At 42.8% G+C, this 13,028-nt stretch overlaps 1 protein-coding gene across 1 annotated transcript in view; it reads right to left on the reverse strand.

The window, feature by feature from the left end:
* Nucleotides 1–3,412, reverse strand: part of SLC12A2 (solute carrier family 12 member 2) — a 108,878-nt gene extending 105,466 nt beyond the window's left edge. The window contains exon 1 of the mRNA XM_060008922.1: nt 2,666–3,412. Within this exon, the coding sequence (XP_059864905.1) occupies nt 2,666–3,412 (747 nt within the window). The remainder of the gene's footprint in view (nt 1–2,665) is intronic.
* Between the last annotated feature and the right edge of the window lie 9,616 nt (nt 3,413–13,028).

A 13,028-nucleotide genomic window follows, 5' to 3' on the forward strand; every position in this document is an offset into this window, starting at 1 on the left:
CACAGTGCCACAGCCAGGTGGCCCACACCTAAGAAACTCTTCTCCCCAATAAATATTTGATAAATGGAGAACTCATAAGTCCTGGCCCTAGAATGGCTGCATAATATAGCAAGACGCACCATGGTTATTTAACTATTCCCCTTCAGTTGGATTTCTAGGCAAAATACTTTAAAAAGTCACAATGCTGGGCAAAAAAAGGAATTCATGTAGAAGACACTATAGTCCTTTCCCCCAACAAGTTTCTGGAGTGCATTTCTTTTACTTCTTTTGTTCTTCCATAGTTCCTAGCACAAAGTTAGATCCATGGTAGATATTTAAGCATTCAGTGACCCAAGCAGACTACATGACAGTCACTCAAGAGCTAAGATTAAATGTTACAGAATTCTAAGTATTATGATTTCACCTAGAGCTACAAGCATCAGAAAAGGTTTTAAGGAGTAAGAGTCAATCTAAAAAGTGAAGAACAACTTTTGGGAATCGAGCCAACCTATACTATCAGGCCTCCCTTGCCCTCCTTGAGCAGTGGTTTATCTATAGCCAGATTTGTATTCCTTAACATGACACATCTCTTTAATCCATTCACTCAATTCTAAACAAAATTATCTTCAAGAGGAGGTTCTATGCTTATTTAACCTAATAAACCTTTTTTGTTGTCCATAAAGGGCCCGAATGGTAAAAGGTAAAAAACTACAAAGAACTCATTACACTACATGCTGCACAAATGAATTCTGAACATAACATTTTAGATACTACATTCACTGAAAAATGCAGAAATTAGGAGAATCTAAAACTGAAGTCCTAAAGTTTAACGATGTATTTTCTTAAGGGCCAATATAAGATTCAAATGGTAACTATACTAGGCATTATTTTGCAGGCACTGAACGTGGGCCTTTGCATACATTTTTTCCCCCTAATCTTCAAAATAACTCTGAAAGGCGAGGAAGCTGAGGCTGAGAAGCTAGGTGACTTTTTCAACTACTATACATCTAAACAATACAGGTGTTCTTTTTTATATACTGTGAACTGACCAAAAACCCCAAACAAACAAAAACCTGAAAATCTGGAGAACTCGAAGGGCTTTGTTATTGACAGAATTTAGTTTAAAATAACAAAAACATTCCTAGGAAGCATACAAGATCAAGGTATATAATATCCTTCAATTAAAAAAGCTTTTAAGACTTATGGGTAAATACAGACTGTTTTACTACTAAACTACAGGGCTTTGGTGAAATCTGAAACTATCTATATAATATTTCCAATAATAAAAATGCTCTAAAAGGGAAATTACCAGCTATATAATCTGCTTTATGAGAATTTTGAGTTTTGAAAGGAAAATATAATAGATTTGAAAGAAACTACAGGAATATGGATAAAATAAGTGTTTTAAAAATCGTTTTTCTTCTTATATGACAAAATACCGTAACAGAATGAAAGAAGTAGTATTACCCAAAGCTAAATGATGTCAGGCTTTTAAACAATCAATAAGCTGTAAGTGTTGGGACCTCGGCAATTATTTCAATGAATGTTATGAATGTTACATTTTCAAATACTGGGACAAGTACAGTCTTGTATGAAATGACTGTATGAAGTCAAATAATCATATCCAAAAGAAATTACATACTTTCTGTATTTAAACTTTCCGACACTTCGATTGTGTCAAACTATATGGTGCTAACTCTTTGCATTCACAAAATTCCATCAATGTAGTCATTATACACTTATAAAGGCAGTCTTCAAGTAATCCTAAATCATAAAAAATTATTAATCAAATCTCAAAAGCATCAATGTCATCTCAAAAGAACGATTTTGTACCCTGAAAAAATAAAAGTTGTATGCGGCCATAAAAGAAGAATTACAGAAATCAACAGAGTTTATAGGGATGGTTTCTGTTCACCAAGTATAACTACTTAGACAAGACCCCAGAAGGTCTTTCTGGACATCTTCCACAGAAAAAACAATTCTATTTCTCTCTCCCTCTCTCTTAGACTCTGCCCCCCGCCTTTTTGATGTAACCCTCTTCCAAAAGGTTTACATTATAAAAGTGGATTTATGCCATTATCAGGAAGAGCTTGTCCCAAGACTTAAGATTTCTATATCAAGATTGCAGGAATTGAGCTTTAATAATTCATACACCACAAACACACCCTGCTAAGATTTTCCCTTCAAATACTAATGTTCCCACTCTTGGGACCCCTAACGAGTGTACATAAGCCACACAACACAACCTTTAAAAAAAGACACGGATGGTAGGTGCTCTCCACTCCCTCCTGAGAAACGTCCTCACCACCTAAACCTCCTGCACATTCCCTTCTCGGGGCCTAAAAGTACAACTGTCATTCAGAGGGATGGTAATTGTTAAGCGTGGGTGAGAAAAAAAAGCATACACAAGATATATAACTGGATGGGGGAGATTGTTAAATGCAGCCTCTCCGGTATCACGTAACTACCCTAACCCGCTGCCAACTTTTAAGAGATTAAGTTACATTCCTCTGCAATTCCACCCTTGACAGCTGAATCCAGAGATGCCAGCGAGTTGTGCACGTCCATTCACGCCGCCTCAGCAGACGAGAGCCGGCAGCTACATCCCGCGGTCAGCGCGGACCAGCGGCTGGGGGGGGGGGGGGGGGCTGGCGAGAGGGCTGCAGAGAGGGCCGGGAGAGCTCACCTTTTCTAGCTCATCGTGGAGCTCCGCCAGGCTGGGCCGGAGGAGCTTCTCGCCCAGCTGCGCTACCGTGTGCCGGTAGTAGTCGATCCTGGGCACGGCGTCCATAGTGTTGTGGCCGAAGGTGCGCAGGTAGTAGGTGTTGGTGTGGGTGTCATAGTAGTAGTGCTGGTGGTGCCCACTGCCGCTGCCGCCGCCGCCGCCCGAGTGCAGGCTGCTCCCCTCGCTCAGCACTGTGTCCCCGCCGTTCTGGAAGTTCACGTTGGGCCCGTCGCCTCCGATCCCCGCTGCATCCGACATGCTCTCGTCTGCCGACGAAGAGGCAGCTGGGTCCACGAAGTTCACGCGGAAGCGGCCCTTGGCTTCCTCGCTGCCCTTGGCTAGCCCGCTTTCGCCGCTAGCTTTCCCGTCCACGGGGGTCTCCCTGGCCCTCGCCCCAGCGTTAGCCGACGCCGCAGCCGCAGCCGCAGCCGCTCGCCCGGCATTCTCGGAAACCAGATCCACCTGGAAGCGGCTCTGGCTCGGGGTGGGCCCCGGGGGTCTGCCCAGCCCGTCACTGGCCGCCGCGGCGCCCTCCCCGCGGACCCCGCCGCCGCCCCGGCTCGCAGTCGCAGCATCCTCCGGCACCAAGGGCACTGCCGTGCTGGGCAGGTCCATCCCGGCGGCGGCCAGCGCGGCGGCTGGAGGCGTCTCCCCGACCCCCGCCAGCCTCGCGGCGCCGGAGGAGGGCGCCGTGGGCCCCGGCTCCATCGTCGCCCGACGCTCGGCGGACCCGGAGAGCCTGGCGGACCTGGCGGGCTGCACGCCCTCCGCGCCCCCGGCCGGCGGTGGTTGCGGCCGCAACGCCAGGTGAGGGAGTCACACTCTCCAAGCCGCGCACGCGCCGCCGCTAGCCCAGGCCGGCACGAACGCCTCCGGCAGCGGAGTCTGCGCGCGAGTGCGGCGGGCGCGGGGCGGGCCCCGCTGTTTAAAGCCTCGGCGGGGCCGTGGCGTTGGTGTCTCCCGCTGCAGCACGCGGGAGGCGGGGCCCGCGACTCGTCCGCCCCTCAGCCCGCCCAGCCGCGGTCCCGCAGTGGCGCGCGGCGGAGGTTCCCTCGGCTCCCGGCCAGTCCTGGCTCCTGCGCTACTCCACTCAGGGATCGCGTCCGGCCCGTCCACGCCGGGCCTCGGGCAGCATGAGCAGCGCGATCCGGGAGCGGCCAAGCGCCGCCTCGCCGCCGTAGCCGGGAAGATCTCTGCGCCGCTACCTCCTCTTCCGTCGCCCTCCTCCCACCCCTCCACCTCCTTCCCCCGCCCCGCTCTGCGGCGAAGAGGAGCGGGGCCCCCCGGCCTCCTCCCTCTCTCCCCGCCCCTGGGTCAGCGCGTCAGTGGGCCGACGGCCCAGGCCACGGCAGACCAGGCTGCGGACGGTGTCCGGCCCACCCGGCCAGAGAAAGGGCGCGCGGGCCCTGCCTCGGCTCACGCCGACTGCTGATGCTCCGGCGGCGGCTCCGGAGGCAGTCGCCCGCTCGCTTTTTTTTTTTTTTTTTTTTTTTTTACGTTCTAAGCTCTCAATATGGGGCTGAGCCGGCGAGATCTCGCGAGATGCTGCCAGGGCTACCGGGCCGCTTCCCCTGCGGCACGTGGTACCCGAGGCGATGCAGGAGCGGCGGGCGGCCCTGAGCTCCTGCGGGTGATGCCGGGGGCTATTCCGTCCGGACCGCAGGTGCTTCCGAAGTTGCGGGCAAGGTGCGCCTCCCGGGGAGGCGCGCCCCCCGGCGAGGCCTGCTCGGAGCTCCGGCCCGCCGCGACTCCCCTCACCCACTCCAGGCCTGAGCCTAGAGGGAGGCAGGATTTCCTCTGTGCTGCCTTTGAGGCGTTTACCTGCTTGGCAGCGTTAGATTTCCATAACCAGATACTAATTCCAGTCGTGATGCATTGGGTGTATACACATTTCCTATGACACCTTCATTTTAAAAGCTGTGATGGTTGAAGGTGAGAAGGGAGCCTAGTTGTGATACCGTATTGTTTCAAGACGATTTTTAACTGGAGGCATTTCCAAAAAGCATAGAAATGAATACACTGAGAGCAATAACTAACCGTGGAGCACTAACCGGGAAGTTTCGACGTGGTTTAAGTTGTGAAGAATTCCGCTATTTCAAGTAAAACAGAAAGGTACTTCTCCTGTGCAGACCTATTTTCTCTTCTTTAAAAAATGGGGGAATATAATTACTTTGCAACTTTCTTAGCGGTAGAATCCATTTTTAACCTAAATTCTACCCACAGCCCTACATAAACAGATAACCATGAATGGTTTCTTCCATCACTTGTCTTTTAGTTTTGTATTGATGTTTACGTAATTTTAAATTTTATTTATGGGGATAAACACATCCTTTGCTGAATTCTGGAAGCATGATCAAAGAGAGGCAGAGTTTGCGGAACTGTTTGGAAATACCGTCAAGAAAGATGCAACCAGGCAATTTTCAAAAAATTGTCCTATCCGTGATTTTATTTGACATTCACAACTTTTCATCTCAGTTTATTATCTCTGTTGTAAAGATGGAGAGAGGAAGGAACCGCTCTTGGATCATGGAGCCACAGTTTTTAAAGTCCCTCATGAGCTGTAGTAATATTAGAAAACTAGAAGAAGCCAGAACAATCAGGTGGTCCTTTAGGCAGTACAGTTTCTACTACAAGATTGCTGCCTTAGTAGTTGATGCATGTGGTACCTTTTAGCTCCAGAGCTAATTTGGTGGCTGTGGGTATTCAACATTCACTGGTCTAAACAAATAGTAAGCACCTACTATGAGGTACTCTGTGTTATGGAGATCTAGCAATGAGCAAAACAGACAATTCCTTCTCTCGTGGAGCTCATAGTCTAGCAGGAGAGGCGATAAACAAGATAAATAGGTAAAATATGTAGCATGCTAGTAGTGAGTGCTAAGCAATGGGGAATGGGATATGTGTGTAAGATGGAGGTGGTAAAATTTTTCATAGGATGGCCCCAGTGAGAAGGTGACATTTGAGTGTGGAAATGAGTGATGCAAATACCTGGGAAAAGAGTGTTCCAAGCAGAGGAAAAGCAAAGGCCTGAAGGTGAGAGCATGCCTGAAATGTTGATGAAATTGCACGTAGCCCAGTGTGGCTGAAGCTGCTTAAGGGTTGGGGAGAATCAAAGGTCAGAGAGTTTAGGGGTTGGGGACATGACAGTCCAGAATGTATAGCACCTCTTTGGCTTTTACTCTGAGTGGGATGGTATGTTAGCTTGGGCTGCCTTCTCACTGTGTCCTCACATGGTAGAAAGAGAACTGTGATGTCTCTTCTTCTATAGGGCACCATTTCTCTCTGATCAGGGCTCCACCCTTATGACTTCATTTAACATTAATCACCTCATTAAAGGCAATATCTTCAATACAGTCACATGGGTTAGCACTTCAACATAAGGATTTTGGGGAGACACAGTACAGTCCCTAGCAATGGCAAGTTATTGGAGGGTCTGAGTAGAGGAATGACATGATTTGATGATATATAAAGGATCGGTCTAGCTGCCTTGTTGTAAATACACAAGTGGGTAAGCAGTGGTGACAAAGAAAAAAGCAAGGGGATGTGTTAAGAGGTATTGCTGCAATCCGGGAGGTGAAGGTGTGGCTTTGACCACTGTGTGTAGCAGTGGAAATGGGAGGAAAGTGGTCAAGCTCTGAAGTGGAGGCAATAGAATTTGCTGATGGATGTGGAGTATTGTAGAGAATCCAAGAGTTTTGGCCTGAGCAACTGGAAGAATGGTATTGCTATTTTCTGAGATGTAGAAGATGGTGAATGGAGCAGGCTTGGGTTGGAGGAATATCATGAGCTCAAACGGATATGTCTGTTGGAGGAAACAAAGAAATGTATAGTAATAACAAATAAGAGTCACTCATAAACGTGTGATGGCAAACCGAGAAGTTCTAGGAGAGGAATATGGTACAATGAGAATGCAAAAGAGAGGGACCAAACTTAGTCAGGGAGGAAGTGACTCTTCAGTGAGGTCTGAAGGATGACTAGGATTAAACTATAACTTTCATAGGGGTTTGAGAAAAGGGAAATACGGTGAGCAAAAGGCCTCTTGGAATGAACTTGGTCAGTTTGGTTAAAGAATAGGGATTAAGGGACAAGAGTAATAAAAGATAAGTCTATTCTAAAAGCCCTATAAAACCTATAAAATGGGTTTCCAGGAAGATTTGGGGTGGGGAGCACAAATGATCAGATTTACATTTACTAAAATTCTCTCTAGTTATTATACTGTGGGCAGAAGATTGGAGAGGAGCAAGAATAAGTATGGAAAGTCGGGATACAATTTCAGTAATCTAGGCATGAGCTGATAGTAATAATAGTAGCTAACATTTATAGGGAGTTTATGTCCTGTATACTGTGCTAAACTCTACGTTCATAGTCTTATTTAATTCTTACAGCAACACTATGAAGAACATTATAGTATTATTCCTATTTTACAGATGAAAAGCTTGGTTAAGGAAAAGAGTTTAAGAAACTTGTCTGAGGTCACTCAGCCAAAACCAAGATTTAAATCCAGGGAGATTTCTCCACTAATCAAGTTATAGGAGTTTGGATTATGGAGGATGCAGGGAAATGAGGAAGGGGAAAAATTTGAGCGATATGGTACTTAAGATGTAACTCAGAGGACTTGGAAACAGATTGAAGGAATAAGGGAAAATGAAGGATAACGAGTTTTCAAACTTGTTCACCTGGAGTTAGTTGGCAGTGACATTAGTGAGGAAGGACATTCTAAAGCTAGGTTTGAAGATGAATATGAGAAAGCTGGTCTGGGGCATTTTGGGCTTTGAGACATCCAAGTGGAAAATTAAGACAGCATTTGGCTACATGGGTCTTGTGCTCAAAAAGAAGTTTGTATGAGAGTTCAAATGTGAGGGTTTTCTGCAAATAGATGATAGTAACTGACACCATGGGCATGAATACGGTCACTCAGTAAGATGGAATAGAGCAACGCCGTGCAATAGAATGTTGGAAGTATTCTGTATCAGTGTGGCCCAATGCAATAGCCATGAGCCACTTGTGGTTTTTGAGCCCTTGAAATGCCTAGGGCAATTGAACTGAATTTTTAAATTCTGTTAACTTAAGTTTATTAAACAGCCCCATGGGCTAGTGGCTTCCATATAAAACAGCATAGGTATAGAGTTCAAAAGAAGGCCTAGGGCCTGGACTTGTGTGATTCCAACATTTGATGACTAGATTAAAGGAGAAGTGGCCTGAGATATGAGAAGAAAACCAGATGAAGGCATTTTCAAAGTAGGATCAGCTGTGTTAAATTGGGCCAAGAGGTGGAAAAAGATGAGAGGTGAATATATATTGAATTTAGTAACATATATTAGCCAACATAATGAGAGGGTAATGAGAGAGGGAGCAAGGGCTCCAGGAGATAGAATCAAAGTATGCATGTGAAACTTGTAGAAACACTGTCAGGAGAAGTCTCATGTAGTTCACTGCTACCAAACATTTATCAGATTTACCAGTTGTCAATTTAGAGACACTCTGAGGAGAACAGACTTGTTGTAAGGGCCACGATGGAGGAGTAACCCAGGCATTTTGCTCATCTTCCCCTTTTGCCAGGAAGTTGGTCTGGCCATGTATGTACCAATGTCCTTACTATGTATCGAATGTACTCAGAATTTTAGGACTAGAAGGGACTTAGGATGTTGTTCCAAGCTTCTCATTTCACAAATGCTAAAAGGAGATAAAAATTATGTTTGACCTGCAACTCTTCACATCTTGCACCATTAGAGCATGTGAGATACAAAACCTTGAGGAGCTTTAAAGTCACAGTTTTTATTTATCTTTTTTTTACACTGAGTTTTAGCTAGATGTGCTTGCTGTGCTCACATTCTACCTGGTTATGGTTTTCCATTTTTACTAGCTAGCAATCAGCATACAGGTTAGGTCAATGGTATTGACCTTGAGAAATTGATTATCATGGGAAAAATAAGTTACCCTAGAGAAGCTTGTATATGCTATAAATGTTACAATTTTGCTTTCTTATCTAAGTCTGATCATATTCTTCTTAAATTAAAAATATAAAGATTTTAAAGTCAGTCATAGAATTAAACATTAATCAAAATCTGACTTGCTTTTTATCTAAATAACACTTAAGTTAGTATTTGTAAATTATGTCTTTCAGAAAACATAGCCCAAGATTTTACTGAATCGAAATCTTTTATGTTTTGTTTATCCAAGCAGTAAATTCATGACAAATACGTTTAAAGTAAACACAATCTCTTTTCTCATTCCCTACCTCCACCTACACATGTGTTTGTCATAAAACTAATCAAGAATAGATATGCAATATTTTTCCAACATTATTAATTAATAGAAATATTCTAAGTGATAAATGTTGTTAACTCCTAGTTAACTATAAGAAACAAAATTTGGGGCTTCCCTGGTGGCGCAGTGGTTGAGAGTCCGCCTGCCGATGCAGGGGACACGGGTTCATGTCCAGGTCTGGGAAGATCCCACATGCCGTGGAGCAGCTAGGCCTGTGAGCCATGGCCACTGAGCCTGCGCATCTGGAGCCTGTGCTCCCCAACGGGAGAGGCCGCAACAGTGGCCTGCGTACTGCAAAAAAAAAAAAAAAAGCTAATCAAGGAAATCACTAAAATTTTGTATTGGAAAAGTTATTTGTGTCTGCACTGATTTACTTCTAATTCTGCAGGCTGTGAACATTTGCAATAAAGTTCAAAATTGTTATCAAATATTAATATGTCAAATAAATACTTTTACAAAATAGCTAAGTGATTACAATCATGGTCCCCATAGCTAAACAACCTGGATTTGAATCTCAGCTTCACTGGTTACTTACTAGTCATGTGACGTGGACTAGTGTGACCTCTGTGCCTCAGTTTCCTCATCTGTAAAATAGAGATAATGATGGTAGCTAACTCATAGAGTTATGAGGATTACATTAATTACTATCTATAAGGTGCTTAGGACAGTGCCTGATACATGGTAAGCCCTAATATATATAAACATTAAATAATTATTTGAAGCATTATAATGTTTTATTGAAACTTTAAAAAAATGGCTCTAAGGCTAAACATTTAAATTGTATCTTTTTGGGGGAGTGTGTCCTGTTTAGTTTTAAATTTTGCTTTTCATTTTGATTTTGAGAAGCTTTTAAATGATTTTTGAGTAGCATGTAAGCTGTCTTTTTCTGTTACAGATTTGGGGTTTTTTAAGCAGTTGTTAGTATAATTATTTTGCTGCCACTTAATTTGTTTTTTTAATCTTTTTTTTAATATTTATTTATTTGGTTGCGTGAGGTCTTAGTCGCAGCAGGTGGGCTCCTTAGTTGTGGCTCACAGGCTCCTCAGTTGCAGCATGTGGGCTCCTTAGTTGCGGCACATGGGCTCCTTAGTTGCGGCTTGCCAGCTCCTTAGTTGCGGCACATGGGCTCCTTAGTCGCACTGCCACTTAATTTGGAAGATAGAACAGCAGCCCAGACTGAGGATTTCTTTTTTATTCACCTTAAATCCATTTTTTCCTCCTACTGTGCCCTTTAAAACTAATGGTTTGTTACTAAAACCATTATGCACTAAATGTATGTTACATACTAAAGTATGTTATAGGAATGTTTTGTCTGTATTTCACTATACTTTCCCAAAAATAAAGATTAAAAATACACACACCAACACTTTAACAAAACACACAGGCCTTAAGAATTAAATTACACCTACTTTATAGAGTCAAATATTGTAATGTACCCCATAACTAAATTACATACCTTCATTTTCTTCACTTTTTTTTTTTTTTTTGGTCTTTTTTTGGCCGCACCATACAGCTTGTGGGATCTTAGTTCCCTGACCAGGGATTGAACCCGTGCCCTTGGCAGTGAAAGCGCAGAGTCCTAACCACTGGACCACCAGTGAATTCCCTACATTTTCTGCACTCTTAATGAAAAATCTCTAACTTTTTATCCTCTATTATATTCCTTAATGATTACTCCAGTTTTTCGCTTTCAAAAAGCCACAAGTATAATTGAGATATGTTTTTGTAATTGTGTAAGATTCCTGAAATTCGAAGTCATAAATATGGAAGGGATTTTAAAGGATTATATAGTAAACCCCTATATTGAGGAATAGAGTACTTGTTCTGCCTTTGACATTTAAAAAAACAAACTTTTTTTTCCTTTAGTAACACATACTCATGGTTACAAGTCCTTACAGCCATAGTATTAGACATGTAATAAATGCTCAAATACTTATTTAAGAACAGTATATTCTTCCTAATGGCTAAACTAAATTATTCTTCTAACAATTCAGACTTTTTGCTTCATGTCCTTCAGAGGTTATGGAAACCCATAAAATGTAAGGTTATTTTTGGTTTTATTTTCTAAATGATTTCCTCTTGCACATCATTATAGAGCCCAATTTCTAGGTACATAATTATTTTTATTACTTTTCTCTGGGATCTTTCCAAGTAATTTAATCTTCTTTATATGTGGGCCAAAACTATTAAATTCAATATTCCACTTAAAAAAACAACAGGGACTTCCCTGGTGGTCCAGTGAGTAAGACTCCGTGCTTCCAACGCAGGGGGCCTGGGTTTGATCCTCTGTTGGGGAGCTAGATCCCACATGCATGCCGCAACTAAGAGTTCGCATGCCGCAACTACGAAGTCTGCGTGCTGCAACTAAGAAGTCCGCCTGCTGCAAATAAAAGATCCCGCATGCCTCAACTAAAACATGTCACAAGGAAAATCCCGCATGCTGCAGCTGAGACCCAGCACAGCCAAAATTTAAAAAACAAAACAAAACAGAAAAAACAACAGATGATCATAAAGTTAAGGACAGACTTTTACAATTCAAGTAATTATTTTTTCTTGAAACTGGGCTACCACATCTGACTTCGAAGATGGCCCTGAGTAACAACTCTTCCGATAAGTCAAAAAATGTTTTTTGTTTTTTAAGAGTTTTGAACTGAAAGTCCACCACTATTTCAACCAATTTCTAAAGACATAAAGTTCCAGAATATAAATTTTAAAATCCACATTTATGAGGTCAATTAATTAGATTTTTATAATATTTTTCTAATTATAAAGGTAACACATGTTTAATAAAGAAGTCATAGGAAAAATCAAAGGGAAATAGTACTTATAATGCCATCACCCTACAACAGCATTTACCTTTTGCTTTTTGATATTACAAAAAGATTTATTATATATTTTGTTTTGTAATTTTTAAAACTTACCAGTAACATGAACGTCTTTCTGTATATATAATTATCTTGCAAATGCATGAGTCCTAATGGCTTCATAATATTGCAGTATTTGGATTTTCCATAATTTACTGAATCTATCACCTATTTTTTAATGTTTAGTTTATTTCCTTCCTTTGTAAATATAACAAGCAATGTTGCATTGAATGTCTTTGTGCATATAAATTTTTTTTAAATTGATTATTTTCTTAGGCTAAGTTCCTAGACGTGAAATTTCAGGGTATGTGTATTTTTAAAACTTTTGGCATACATTGCAAAATTGATTTTCAGAAAGGTTATATCGGTTTATTCTTCTATTAGCTTTGTATTTGAGTGCCTGTCTCCCACCATCCTTAGAAATTCTGAGAAAGATCCTTCTTAATCTTTGTCAGTCTCATTAGCAAGGTTTAATTTTCAGATCATCACTTGCTAGTGAGGGTGAACTTTTAAAAGTTTATTCATCATTTACATATCATTATTTCTGAATTGCCTGTTGATATCTATAATAGACATATTCTGTATCCTAGAAGTCTGGCTTCCATTCTGCCTTGTTTTGGTAATAGCGTACAAATGTTTTTTTGGTGGGGTGTTGGGTATGGCCTCTCTGTGCAGTTTTGGAAGGACAGAACATTGGAGGACCTTGACTGCCCCAGCCTAACTGTGGGCACATGACCAAATGTGCCAGTCTGGTTCTCCTAAGACTTTTGAATTTTGCGGGGTGTGGTGCAAAGTCAGAAAGTAAGTCCGGTTGCTGGGTCTGTTAGCTGCTCGTACTTCACTGCCTCCCTAACTAGAGAGCTGCCTTGCCTATGGGCAGCCGAAGGGTGGACTGGAGAAAGGGACAAAACAAAGGCCTTTGCCTCTCCTTGGGACTACTCTGACGAGCGCCCTGTGGGGTTGGCTAAGGCTTCAGCTGCATCTGCAGCGTTAGTTGGCTTCTCCCTCTGCCCCGTCTCGCCTCCTCATTTCCTTACAGGAGTATCTTCGGAAAGCAGTCACCAGCGAAACTTCATCTTCCACCTCAAACTGTTTCCATGGAACTGTCCTTTTATTTCAGTGATAGCACTCAGAAAAGTCTGTATAGTAGTCCCTCTGGAACTACTTCTCTTGTCCTTTTTGCATCCAGTTCT

This window comes from Delphinus delphis, chromosome 3 (assembly GCF_949987515.2).
Source record: "Delphinus delphis chromosome 3, mDelDel1.2, whole genome shotgun sequence".
Classification (NCBI taxonomy): Eukaryota; Metazoa; Chordata; class Mammalia; order Artiodactyla; family Delphinidae; genus Delphinus; species Delphinus delphis.